General features: G+C 48.6%; 1 protein-coding gene across 2 annotated transcripts in view; it reads right to left on the reverse strand.

Annotated features, from left to right (window-relative positions):
* Positions 1-26: 26 nt before the first annotated feature.
* Positions 27-12,847, reverse strand: part of Acsbg1 (acyl-CoA synthetase bubblegum family member 1) — a 56,054-nt gene continuing 43,233 nt past the window's right edge. For both annotated transcript variants that reach the window (XM_039080754.2, NM_134389.1), the window contains 5 exon segments: positions 12,575-12,805; positions 10,704-10,921; positions 5,771-5,910; positions 5,111-5,357; positions 27-597 (listed from right to left, as the gene is read on the reverse strand). In XM_039080754.2, the coding sequence (XP_038936682.1) occupies positions 512-597; positions 5,111-5,357; positions 5,771-5,910; positions 10,704-10,921; positions 12,575-12,805 (922 nt within the window). In that variant the 3' untranslated portion in view covers positions 27-511.

Raw genomic sequence — 12,847 nt, forward strand, 5'->3', positions numbered from 1 at the left:
CATTGACAAAAGACATCAGGTACTTGTTGCAGATCTGTTAAAAGGTTTAATACTGAAAATTACACACTAAATACAGTCACAGCGGCAGCAGCAGATTATTAAGCATCAAGCTTCTCTCTCGTGTGTGAGGTGGCAGAGTGATACTAGTTTCCAAGAAGCCAGAATTAAAGTCAGGCCATTAGGCGAGCTGTGACTGCTGTCTCTGCAGCACACATTAGTAATGGGACTGCCAATCCCTTTCCCTCTCCAACAGCCAGCCCTAGGAGACCTATGAACTAGAACCTTGTAAATCTGCCTGGACCCGAGGCCAAAGTGAGCAGTCCTTCTCTGGGAAGGAGAATGGTCTCATTGGACACCTGAATAGGAGCAGTGGTTAGAATCAATTTGCAGGTGAAGGCATTGGAGATGTCAGTGCTGTGCCCTGAACTAAGGGTAAAAGCAGTTTGTCAGGTTCCTGTGGAGGATGCTTGCCAGGCTGGTCTTCAGCAGAAGCCACAAGCATGGCTCCTGACTACTGTTTTTGCTCTTGATAAAAGGAATCAATGATATCTTTGTACTTCTCCAGAACCGTGAGCCGTTTCAACTTCATGGTGGGTCCTAAAAGAAAAAATGGGAGAAATGAGTGTGGCCTAGGTTTGGTTCCTTGAGGTATTGGTTGGAAGAGAATGACTCTTGTAGGGTCATGTGTTTGAATAACTGGTTTTCCAGTTTGGTGGAACTGTCTGGGAAGGATTAGACTATACAGCCTTGGGGGTAGTAGCCAAAAGATTTCTTCCATTTTCTAGTTATCTCAGCTGTCTCTGCTACTGTGGACTCATAACTTTCTGGAACTATAAGCCCATTGAACATTTTCTTTTATAAATTGGCTTGGTCATGGTGTTTTATCACAAAAATAGAAATCCAGAAGTCAGGTACTAAGCCAGAGAAGCAGGACACACTGTACAGTCTCTAAGACAATAGTCCTTTTAGCATTATATACCTTCATGCCCTCTCCCCTGTGACCACCGTGTCACAGTAAAGTAGTGTTAGTCTGCAGTCACGTTACAGAGGACATGATGGGGTGTCACTCCCAGGAGCAGAAGTGACTTGTTTCTTTCCACTACAGAATGACATACAGCCTTGACCTGTCCCCTTATTATCCTTAACTGATTTTCCCTTGAATGAACATACCCTATCTCTCAGAATACAGGGGTATGGGTCTAGAAACCTCTTGAGATACTGTCCTAGGGTTTTAATGCTGTAAAGAGACACCATGACCAAGGCAACTTACAAAGGAAAACATTTAATCGGGACTGGCTTACAGTTTCAGAGGTTCAGTCCATTATCATCATGGTGAGAAGCATGGCGGCGTGCAGGCAGATAGGGTTCTGGAGAAGGAGCTGAGAGCTCTACATCCTGCTCCGAAGGCAGCAGAAGGTGACTGTCTTCCACACTGGGTGGAGCTTGTGCATAGGAGACCTCAAAGCCCACCCCCACAGTTCACCCATTTCCTCCAACAAGGCCACACCTTCTAATAGTGCCACGCCCCACAGGCCATAAGTTCAAACACATGAGTCTATGGAGGCCAAACTTATTTAAACCACCACAGATACCTAAGCTTAAAAAAGCCCAAATTCGGGGTTGGAGATTTAGCTCAGTGGTAGAGCGCTTGCCTAGGAAGCGCAAGGCCCTGGGTTCGGTCCCCAGCTCCGAAAAAAAGAACAAAAAAAAAAAAAAAGCCCAAATTCTTTTGTAAAACTATGGTATTTGCGCAAAGCCCATGAAAATCCATATTCTCTAAGCCATCTCTATACTGCTCAGAATACCAGATACAGTATAAATGCTACGTAAATAAACTAGTGTTTGGTAATAATGAAAAAAAAAATCACAGTCAGGTCTTTGTGGCCTGTAATCCCAGCTCCTCAGAGAGCTGAGATAGGAGGATCACAAGTTCAGGGCCTGTCTGAGTTACACTGAGTTCAAGGCCAACCTGGGGAATGTATTAAGATCTTGTCTCAAAATTTAAAAAGAGAACCAGAGAGACTGCTTAGTGATAGAGCTCTTGCCTGGTGTTCTGGAGGCCCTTGAGTCAATCCCAGGATTGAGGAGAAAGGGGGAAGGGAAGGTTCTACACAATCTCAAGAACTTTTTTAAGTTTTTGATCTGATGTTGATTAGATCCACAGATGTGGGGCCTGTGGATACATAGTATCAACTGCAAGTGACTGTAGCAACCTAATGTAGTTTCTGTTCTTGAGCACTCTCAGACCATTCCTTAAACCGTAGGCCAGCTGCCATGCTAGCATATGCAAGCAGCCTGTGGGAACTGAAGCCTCTGGCCCTGCCCAGCCAGTTCAAGTGACCAATTACATGAGTGTGCAAATAGGTGCCTGTTAGCTGGCCTAGCATCGTGAGAAACTCCCACTCTAGCCACTGCCTGATTCTTGGTCCACCAAAGTAAAGATAATGCTTATTGTTTTATTGTTTGTTAATTTATTTATTTGGGATGAGGTCTTGTGTAGCCTAGGCTGGCCCCAAACTCACTATGTAGCAGAGGCTAGCCTTAAGCTCCTGATCTTCCTTCTTTCACCTCTTGAATGCTGGGATAACAGGCTTCACATTTAAGTTTCTCCACTTGGGAGTAGCTGTCTCGCAGAAATGACTCCTACACAAAGCTCCTCAGGTTTTATGGGCAGCTCATAATGTTGGACTTTGCTTTGATATGTTGGGATGCTTGAAGTTCCCGACAACATCATAATGTCTAAAATATTTTCCTCAAATCACTTTTCTTAGCCTTTGTTTCTCCCTTTAATACAAGGGTGAAAGGGCTTGAGGTCCTGGCTAACTTAAGATGTTTCTGTACATAACTCAGCCCCTAACTAGAGACATTAAGTCTTTATAAACTGCCTAGAGAAGACATCTTTCATTTGACTGCCTTTGCATTTAACTTGAACAAATCTGGTTATACATTTTGGGTTTCAGACCCAGGACAAGCCGCTGATGTGCTTATTTAACATATCAAAGTGGACCTGACTTCCAGGTTCTCCCCCAAACCCTCAGTCCCTACCTGTTATAGGGTGTAGCTGGCATACCCCAGCTGCCCTCTACTCTCATAACCACAAACCCAGGGGCTGGGCTTTCCCTCCCCAGAGGCTCTTCCTTATAGAATCCAGATGTTTTGTTCTGTGCGCTCTCTCTCTCTCTCTCTCTCTCTCTCTCTCTCTCTCTCTCTCTCTCACACACACACACACACACACACACACACACACACACACCCTCTGTCTCTCTCTGTCTCTCTGATTTTCTCTCTCTCATCTCATTCTCTCTCTCTCTCTGTCTCTCTCTCTCTGTCTCTCCCTCTCTGTTTCACTGTCTCATTTCCCTTCTCTCCTTCTGTCCCTTTGTGTCCCTTCTCCCTCTCCCCCCTCCCTCTCTCCCTCCCCTTCCTTTCTCTCCCCCTCCCTCCCTCCCCCTCCCTCCTTCCCTCCTCTGTCCCTTCCTCCCCTCTCCCTTCCCCTCCCTCTCTCTGCCTCTTTCTTCCCCTCTTCCTCCCCCTCACCTTGTCTCTAACACCCCCTTCCTCCCTGCATTTCTTTTTCCCTACATGCATGACTCCTTCTCCCTCCAGTCTGCCTGGCAATTTCCCTGGCCCTGTTCCTCTGGACAGGTGAACCCACCCAAGAGCTACCCCTCCCCAGAACCTGTTTTATACTTTTACTTTGGCTTGAATTGGCTTATTTCATTGGTGGAGAAACCCTGTTAATATATTCTCAGCATCTCTGATACAGCAGAGCAGTGCTGTAGACAGTGTGACTCCTTTCAGTGTGAGCAGATTTGAGAGCGTCTCACCAAGGAGCCGTGTTCAGTGTCCTATGCCATGAGCACCCCAAGATGCCACAGCTAGGAGACTCCTCTGACCAGGAGAGGCTGCACAACAGGCTTTTTCTGGGCTTGGACTGTGGACCAGACAGCGCTGTCCTTTTAACAGCCACAACGCCAGTTGTGATGCATACCTGCTGGGTGCACTGTACCTCAGCAGAGACTAGAGTCTCACGGTCAAGGCAGATAAACACTTCCTGTTCACTTTGATACGTTTTGGTGCATGTATAACACACTCATCCCTGTGTTCACAAGTTTCAGGGGCTCCCTCCCTCAACACCAAAGTCGAATATTCTATGTATGTGAAAAGACATGCATTTGCACATGACCAGCACATGCCTTCCTATATGCTTCTAAGTCGTCTCTAGATGAGTTTGAAACCAGACACTGTAAATATTTTGTGAGGAGTTCCTTGCTGCTATTTAAAGGCTGAGGTGGGAAAAGGCACCTACATCTGTTCAGGACAGATGCACCTCTTCCTCTCAGTGTTTCTAATCCAAGGGGGTTGGCGTGGTTGTTTTTCAGGCTGATTAGAATCCGAGGCTCGTGCACCCAGCACAGATGCTGTTCAAAACCCTATCTGACACCTTCTGCTAGCATGGCTACTTCCTAATGGGCTCCTGCCTGTCCCTGCCTCGGGCTTTGGCCCTCCTATACAGCCCCAGGGACGGTGAAAAGAAGAACTTACCTGTGTGTGTGTGTGGTGGTGGTGGGGTGCTGATACTAAGGTCTGGTTCTCTAATTGGTTCTTGATTTTGTCAATAAAGAAGGCCTGGAGTCAGTTGCTGGATGGAAGGGACTTCCAGGTCCCAGGAGGAAAAGGCAGAAGCAAGGAAAAAGAAGGGCTTTTTCTGTCATGCCTTAGAGGAAAAGGGGAGCTGCAATCATGTGAGGCCTCTTCTACGTGTGGGTGGCCAAGGATGTGGAGGAAAATTGATTGATGAGGGCATGCCTTTCCAGGCAGGAAGTATTTGAGCCCAGCAATTGTACTAGCAGGCAAATTCTAAAGTAATAAAGCTCTCTGAGTGTTTTTATCCGCGGAGCAAAGGTGGGTAGAGAGAGAAGCTGGGTTGGGAGATGGTTGTGATCAATCCTGGGCTAAGCTGGGTGGGACAAGAGAGGCCTGGAGCGGGCCAGAGCCCAGCAGCTCCCAGACAAGCCAGGTAAGTCCTGGTCACAGCCAATCCGGAGCTAAGCCAGGAGGGACTGGCTGCTTGATCGAAGCTCCCGGGCTAACTCCACACAACACTTACCCAGTTCTCCACCTGAAATGGAGAAGTCACGTTCGAGAATGGCCCACTTCTGGATGTGGTAGGGCCGGGCTGCCGCGTTCGCGTTCACCCTCTGGATCCCTTCGTGGATGGCCTGATACACAGCCTCGTCTTTCTGCCCCACGATCTCGGATACGGTGCTGGCCTTGCTGCCCACCCTCTGGCAGAACTCCACAGCTTGCTCCGTCAGATTGTCGGTTGGCTCAGACGTTTCTGGGTTCAGTGTGCACTGAAAAGAGGACGGATGAGGACCCACCCCTCCCCGAGGGAATTCTGTGGACCGGGTTTCAGAGTGATGCTTCAGAGGTGGTTGAGGCTCGGGAAGCAGAGGAAGGAACGGTGGACTGAGTAAGACCTTAGCTGGTGACCCTAGCTCCTGTTCAACAGGAGACATCCCCCTGCCTGGCTGTGACGCTGGGGCCTGAGCATGTGCGTGAGCAGCCAGACCTTTGCAAGCTGGAATGTAGAGGTAAGTGGAAGGGATCGTCCCAGCAGCCCAGTGTGGCAGAGGAATTTCTACCCACCCAGTACCTGGCACTGGTTGAATGGTGCCAGGATAAAACTGTGAATACCAGATGCACCCTGGGCTACACCACAGACCACCCTCCTGCTTCAGCTCCAGGGCCAGAGCCCATGACACACCTTCAGTGTTAGCAGCATGGACAGGAACTTCCTCTGGTCCCCAATCAGCATGGCGCTGCTGATGATGGGCAACTCCATCTTCACAGCCTCCTCGATGGGCACCGGGGGCACATTCTCCCCGCCCGCAGTGATGATTAATTCTGAGGAGGCAAGATAGGCCCTGACTGGACCACGCTCCTAGACCACAGTTGGAGAGGGGACTGAGCGGTAAGCAGTACCGGAAACGACCTCTTAGGAGCCAAGCAGCGGTCCTGGCCCTCTGGCAGCCTTAGGACAACTCACTACATCTCCTGTTCCTAGGCCCATTATCTGAGCCCTCCCTGCTCCTACCGTGGTGCTGGGTAGCTTCTGACTCTGCCCCAGTTCAGACAGCATCTCTCCTCCCTGTTTTAGCCGCCTGTTACTTTGAAGGTGGTCACCACACCCGGGTGCCATTTCTTCAGTTCTCACAACCAGCCTCCAAGGGAGGCTTCTCGCATCATGGTTTGCAGAGAGGGAACTGAGGTCTAGTAACTCGCCCGGTGCCACATGGTGCTAATTAATAAATATAAGGTTTACATAGTTTGGTTCTGGGCCCCAGCACTTAACACCCTCCCTCCCCTGCTATGGGGCCCCTCCTTGCTTGTTCCATCCCCTATGGGCCTCTTCTCGCCACATGGCCACACCCACTTGTTCTTCCGCAGCCCCAGCCCATTCTGACTGCTTCCTTCTGAGCTGCTCCCTCACACATCTCTTTACCCAGGTCACCTGTTCTGTTTAGCCTGTCTCCGTGGGAGGGCCAAGGCTTCAGGGTTACATACAGGCTTCTGTTCTGAGTGATGATAGATTCCTGATAGATAAACTCAATAAAACAAAACACTACATCTTTTCCAGTGAATTCCATGCTGGCTGTGAGAGCAACCGGAAACCCTAATGTCAGGTTCCAAACTCAGACAAGCAGCCGAGGTGCCTATTTAACACATCAAAGTAGACCTGGGCAGGTTCTCCCTGCATCCCTCAGTCACCTGTTCAGGGCCCTCCTGGCTGGCACACCCTGCCCCTACCCTGTACTTTCCAGCCCAGGGGCTGGGCTTGCTCTTTCCTGTACAATCCCACCATTTTGGTTACTTGGTTTCTTTGTACCTTTGGGCCACCGGGCTGCTGTACCCGGCTCATCTCTCTCCCCTCCCTCTTCCCTTCCCCTCTCCTCACGTGGCATAGCTCACTCAGTCTAGGTTTGTCCACTCTGGACTCTGCCTCCGGCTCCACTCTCCCTCATGTCTACAGTAAACTTTCTCCTCCACCGTACCCAGAAGCAAGCATCTTTTCTATCCCTCCCTCCCTCCCTCCCTCCCTCCTTCCCTCCCTCCCTCCCTTCCTCTTCCTCCTCTTCTTCCTCTCTCTCTCTCTCTCTCTCTCAATTTCTTTCTTTCTTTCTTTCTTTCTTTCTTTCTTTCTTTCTTTCTTTCTTTCTTTCTTATTCCATTCAGAGGAAGAGCCACCTCCCAGAACAAGATTGACAGATTTTCTTTCCTTATAGACCCACATATCCTGCTTTTCTGCAGACGACGCAGAGAGGATCTCAAAATATTTCCCTTTCCCCCTAGCTCCGGCCAAACCGTGAACAAACCCATTTACCTTTTAGGAGAAAAAGGAATACAATAAAATTATATAAAATAAATGCATTAAATTTGAACTTTGCCCTGCCTGTGAGAGTGTCTCCTGTCTTCCTATGTTATCTAATTCAAAAAAGGTCACTGGCCACATTCTGTGCCCAGCTCCAACCTGACATCAGGCCCAGAACACGGCAAAGCAGTGCTCAGTTGTGAGGAGTTCACGGGGTGGGGGGCTGACAGGAGCAGTGGGGGTTACAGGAGACAGGAAACTGCAGCCCCAGATGAGAAGTTTGCAGAGAGGGTTGACAGGCAGTGCCTGGGATGGAGTAGACACACATAGCCTTTGGCGGCTGAGGGTGAACCAGAGTGAAAAGGGCTCAGGATAGCCACAGCAAGGCCTCCCTGTGCATGGGAAGCACTGGGACAGCATTTTACAGTATTCTGGCAATGGAGGGGGAGGGAGTTAGTGTGGGAATGAGCTGGCCAGAGAGGAATCACACAAGAGTTCAAATGATCAGGGTTTGTCTGGAACAGCAGAGGGCGGAGAAAAACCCAGAAACTCTGGGAACATGAAGAGGCAGCTCCAGGCTCATAACTCCCACTTGCAGGCCTCACCCTCACTCCTGCCTTTCTCTGTCAGCCCCACCAACTCCTTCAATAAGCGGTTAAAGCCTTGGAAAACTAATGCAGAGTGAAGCTTCCTAAATCTAATAAAGCATGTCTATAACAAATCTATATCAACCATACTTAGCAATTAAAATGGAGGACATAGGCATAGCAGGGGAAAGGGAAAATCTTCACTGAGCAAGCCTGATGACCCAAGTTCAATTCCCCAGCCTGGGGGAAAGTCCCATGTGTAATCCCAACGATCCTACAGTAGGATGGACAGCAGAGATAAGCATTATCCAGGAGCTGGGGGTAGTTAGCCTAGAGTATGCAGTGAAGCCAAAACAAGAAGGTGGAAAGTAAAACTAACTCCTCAGAGCTGTCCTCAGACCTCCACACTCGCATGGCTTTCATGCACTGGTGTGCATGGGCAAACAAAATGCTACAGGCAGTGGTGGGCACATGAAGTCAGTAAGCCAGGGCACGAGGGTCTCTGTGAGTTTGAGGCCAGCTGGGTCTATAAAGTGAGTTCCAGGACAGCCAGGGCTACACAGAGAAAAAAAAAAACCAAAAACCCCAGTTGTTGTTGATGTTTTAGTTTTGTTGGTTTTTTAAATGTTGAAGATACTGCTCTGAGATCAGGAAACAAAACAAGAATTGGCTCCACCACAGACTGTTTTTTTTTTTTTTCTTTTTGTGGTTGGTGTTAAATCCAGCCCAACTATTACCATTTCTGTCCAACACTGTCAAAGAACACGTTCTAACCTGAGTGAGAAGGCGTAGTCATGATAATGTAATATACAGATGACATAATTTTGTTTGTAGGAAATTCAAAAGCACACATGTTAGAACTCGCTGGAGTTGGAGGGCCTGCTTCCCTTCCACAGAACTTCAAAAACCCCATAGCAGCCATGTGTGTGGCACAAAACCTGTGATCCTGGCACTCAGGGGGCTGAGGCAGAAGGATTGCTGTGACTTCTAGGGCAGCTTGGGCTACCTAGCAAAACCCTGTTTAATAAATGAGCAAACAAACGAAGAGAACAAAACAAACACAAGACCGAAAGCAACCACTCTGTGAGCTCATTAAGAACATTGACGCAGGGCTTGATGGGTAACCCCAGCTACTTGGCAAGCCTAAGTAAGGCATGGGGATTAAACATTCGAGGTCAGCCTAGAGCATGACCCTGTCCTCAAGCAAACAGTAAGGGTCTGGGCTGCATATCGGCATGGTGGAGGGAGGGCTTGCCTACCTGGCTCAAAGACCTAGATTTAATCCCTAGGACAACAAAAAAGTCATTTGACCCAAGACCAGTATATAAAAAGCAAGTAATTACACTCTATATCTCAGGAACAAACAGTAAAAATGGAAATGCCATTATTTACCACATAGCACATAATAAACAAAATTCCTAAAGTGAATGCACACAAAAACCCTACACAGAAAACTAGAACACACCGAGGAGAGAAAAGTCAAAGGCTAAGTAAACAGCGGGGGAGAGGCAGCATTCTTAGGAACTGGCAGGCTCGACTCTGAAGGAGGTGCAACCTCACAAAGCTAAAAGCTACAGACTCAGCGAGAGGAAAGCCATCACGTAGGCCAATCCATTGCCCACACCTACACAGTGAGTCTAAAATTCAAACGGAAGTGCAAACGAAAGCAATGTCGCCATGGAGAGGAAGAGCAGGCTGCAGAATCCACAGGACCAGACATCAGCCCAGTCTAAAGCCACTCAAGGGGACACTGGTGCCCTGGGACAGAACAGTCTCAATGTTGACCTCATAGAGTTGCTGGGCAAGGTAGCCCCGTAGGGCGGTGAGAAAGGACCTCTTTTTGGTGGACAGCACTTCTGTGTTTTTGGAGAAGAGGGTATCTGGAGCCTAACCTTTCCCCGTACCATCTAAAACAGTGCCTTCCTAACGCTGTGACCCTTTTAAGACATGTTGTGGTGACTCCCAATCATAAATGACTTCCATTGCTATTTCACAGATGCAGCTCTGTCACATAAGGTACACAGATGTGATTATGTAATAAATCACAATGTAAGTACCTCATATGCAGGATATTGGATATGGGACCCCTTGTGAGAGGGTGGTCCTGACCCCCAAGTTAAGAACCGCTGACCTAAAAACAGGGCCTTTCTTCCCAGGGCTGGAACTCAGGTTTTCTCATTTGTCATTATAAAAGTGAACAGTAGGTGGTGGAAGCGAGCACAGTTCCCATAGCAGCAGCCAGCCGCTCTGGAGCCAGGGTTTTACAGCCCTATCAGGGGGATCTTCTGCATTTCCGAAGGACCAGAACCTCCTTCCGTTGGAAGTAGGTTGAGCTACCTGCTTGTGTAAGTTCCAGAAAGGAAATGGAACTGCCACCGGGGGCTGTGGGTACTACACAAACATCTTTCCACAGAGGAGTCCCTAAAGTTCCCTTTCCCTGAAGAAAATGACTTTGAAGTTTCATGTTTTATTTTAAATTTTGTATCCACTCTGCTCTACTCTCTATAGTGTCTGTTTCTATACATAATACTTATGCCTTCAGGTCTCCTGGAGTCCTGTTTGTTTTTTCTAGGGAAATGAATCCCAGGTTCCCATTTATTATCTAGGTGACCCTGAACTAGTTATCTAAGCATCCCTGTTTATTTGTGATAGGACTTGGCCAGAGCTGATACTGACAGAGACGGGTCGCAGTCAGTGACTGCTCCTCCAATTCCCATGTGCCCCAGGACAGGGGTGCTAACCTTTGAGGCGCCCGGTGATGTAGAGGAAGCCGTCATCATCCAGACGGCCCATGTCACCTGTGTGTAGCCAGCCTTCAGAATCAATGGCCTCATGTGTTTTGTCCTCCATGTTCAGATAACCCATGAAGATGGTGCGGCCCCACAGACAGATCTCACCAATGCCATCTGCATCCTGATTCACCAGCTTCACCCGACAGCCGGGCACCACCCTGCCGGAGCTGGTGATAAAAGACAGAAGGCCAGGGAAAGTCCTGAGTCAGCTCCTGCTGGAGGGCTCCAGGGTCTCCAAACTCAGTCTTCATTGGTGCTTAGGGCCCTTCTCAATTGCTTTATAAGACTTAAAAATTGAGTGTGAGCTCGTGCACGTACACAGATACCCGTGGCATCCAAAGGAGGGCACTGGACCCCTGGGTCTAGAAATACATGTAATTAAGGACCACAGGAAATGGGTGCTAGAAATGGAACTAGATACTCTACAAGAGCGGTGCGTGCTCTTGGCCGTGTAGGAATCCCTCCAGCCCCTCTTTCTCAGAATTTGGCACTGCTATTATTATTTTGTTATGACTACTGTTATTGTTGCCATTGTTATTTGTTTTGGTGTGTAAAGTATACATGTGTACATATTCACTCGTATGCACACAAGTGTATGCAAGTGTGCTTGTGTGTTTGGTGCTCATGTGTGTATGTGCATGCTTAAGTGTGTATTTGTGTACACGCCTCTGTGTGTGTGTTTGTGTGTGTGTGTATGAATGTGTGTGTGTGTGTGTGTGCACACTCATAGGTCAGAGGTCGATGTTGGGTGTCTTCTATCATTCCTGATTTATTTTTGTGTGACAGGATCTCGGATCTCTGACTGAAATTGGGGCTCACCAATTTGGTAAGAGTTGCTAGCTAGTGAGCTCTAGAGCTCTCCCTGTCTCCATATTCCCAGCACATGGATTAGGCATGTGCCATGGCACATGACACTCAGGTTCTCATAGCTGAGCAGCGGTGGCACACACCTTCAATCCCAGGCCTTGGGAGACAGAGGCAGGCAGTTTCTGAGTTTGAGCCCAGCCTGGTCTACAGAGTGAGTTCCAGGACAGCCAGGGCCACACAGAGAAACCCTGTCTCGAAAACAAACTCACAAAAAATCGACAACAAAAACAAACTGTTTTAGCTTGGTGTTCAAGTGGGAATCCAAACACTGGGATGGGGCTGTCCCTGACCTTTTTGCCTACTCATGGGACCCTTTCCTCCTATTGGGTGCCTCATTTAGCCTGATGTCATGGTAGATGCCTGGTTTTATTGTAGTTTATTATGTTGTATTTGGTTGATGTGCCTGGGAGGCCTGCTCTTCTCTGAGGGAAGGTGGGGGTGGGTCTTGGGGAAAGGGGATGTGAAGGAGAAAGACTGGGGGAAGGGAAGAGAGGGAGGGAAACTGCAGTTGGGTTGTAATATATGAGAGAATAATAATGATGATGTTGATGTTGATGATGATGATGATGATGATGATGACGACGACGACGACAGTTTCTCACTATGTATTTCTGCCTTACATGAAACTTATTATGTAGTAGATCAAGCTGGCCTTGAACTCATAGTGGACCCCCTGCCTCTGCCTCACTCCTGGCTTTCTACGTGAAGGAAGTTCCTTTAAGAGGGAGTGATGCCTGGGCAGCTAAAGGGTCTTCAGCCACAGACTGCATGCCAGCGTGGCAAAGACTGCCCCTCTAGATGCATCAGGGCAAGCAAAGGGCCCAAAATGGCACAGTTGACACTTGAGGCCAGAGATTCAATGTGAAGGGGAGGGCAAGAGGAACAGTTCTCCAAGCACAAGGGTGCCATCAAGGACATCTGAGCCCTTAGTGTGTCCCAACTTCAGACCTTACCTGTAAAGCCGATAGTTGTAGGGGCTGGACATGAAGTGAGGGCCAGTGCTCTCACTGAGGCCATAGCCTGCGTACAGGCGGATGTTGAGGCCCAGAAAGAAGCGTTGTGTCTCTGCTGTCATGGGAGCTGCTCCATAGAAGTTTTTCTGACACTTGGCAAAGCCCAGAGCCTGACGGACCCTGGCTAATACTAGGTAATCCGCCAGTCTGCTCGTGAAGGGCTTCAGGTCGCTGTGAGAGGGTTAGGGAGAAGAATGGTCCACAGGAGGAAGA

The sequence above is a fragment of the Rattus norvegicus genome, chromosome 8 (genome assembly GCF_036323735.1).
Source record: "Rattus norvegicus strain BN/NHsdMcwi chromosome 8, GRCr8, whole genome shotgun sequence".
In the NCBI taxonomy this organism is placed as follows: Eukaryota; Metazoa; Chordata; class Mammalia; order Rodentia; family Muridae; genus Rattus; species Rattus norvegicus.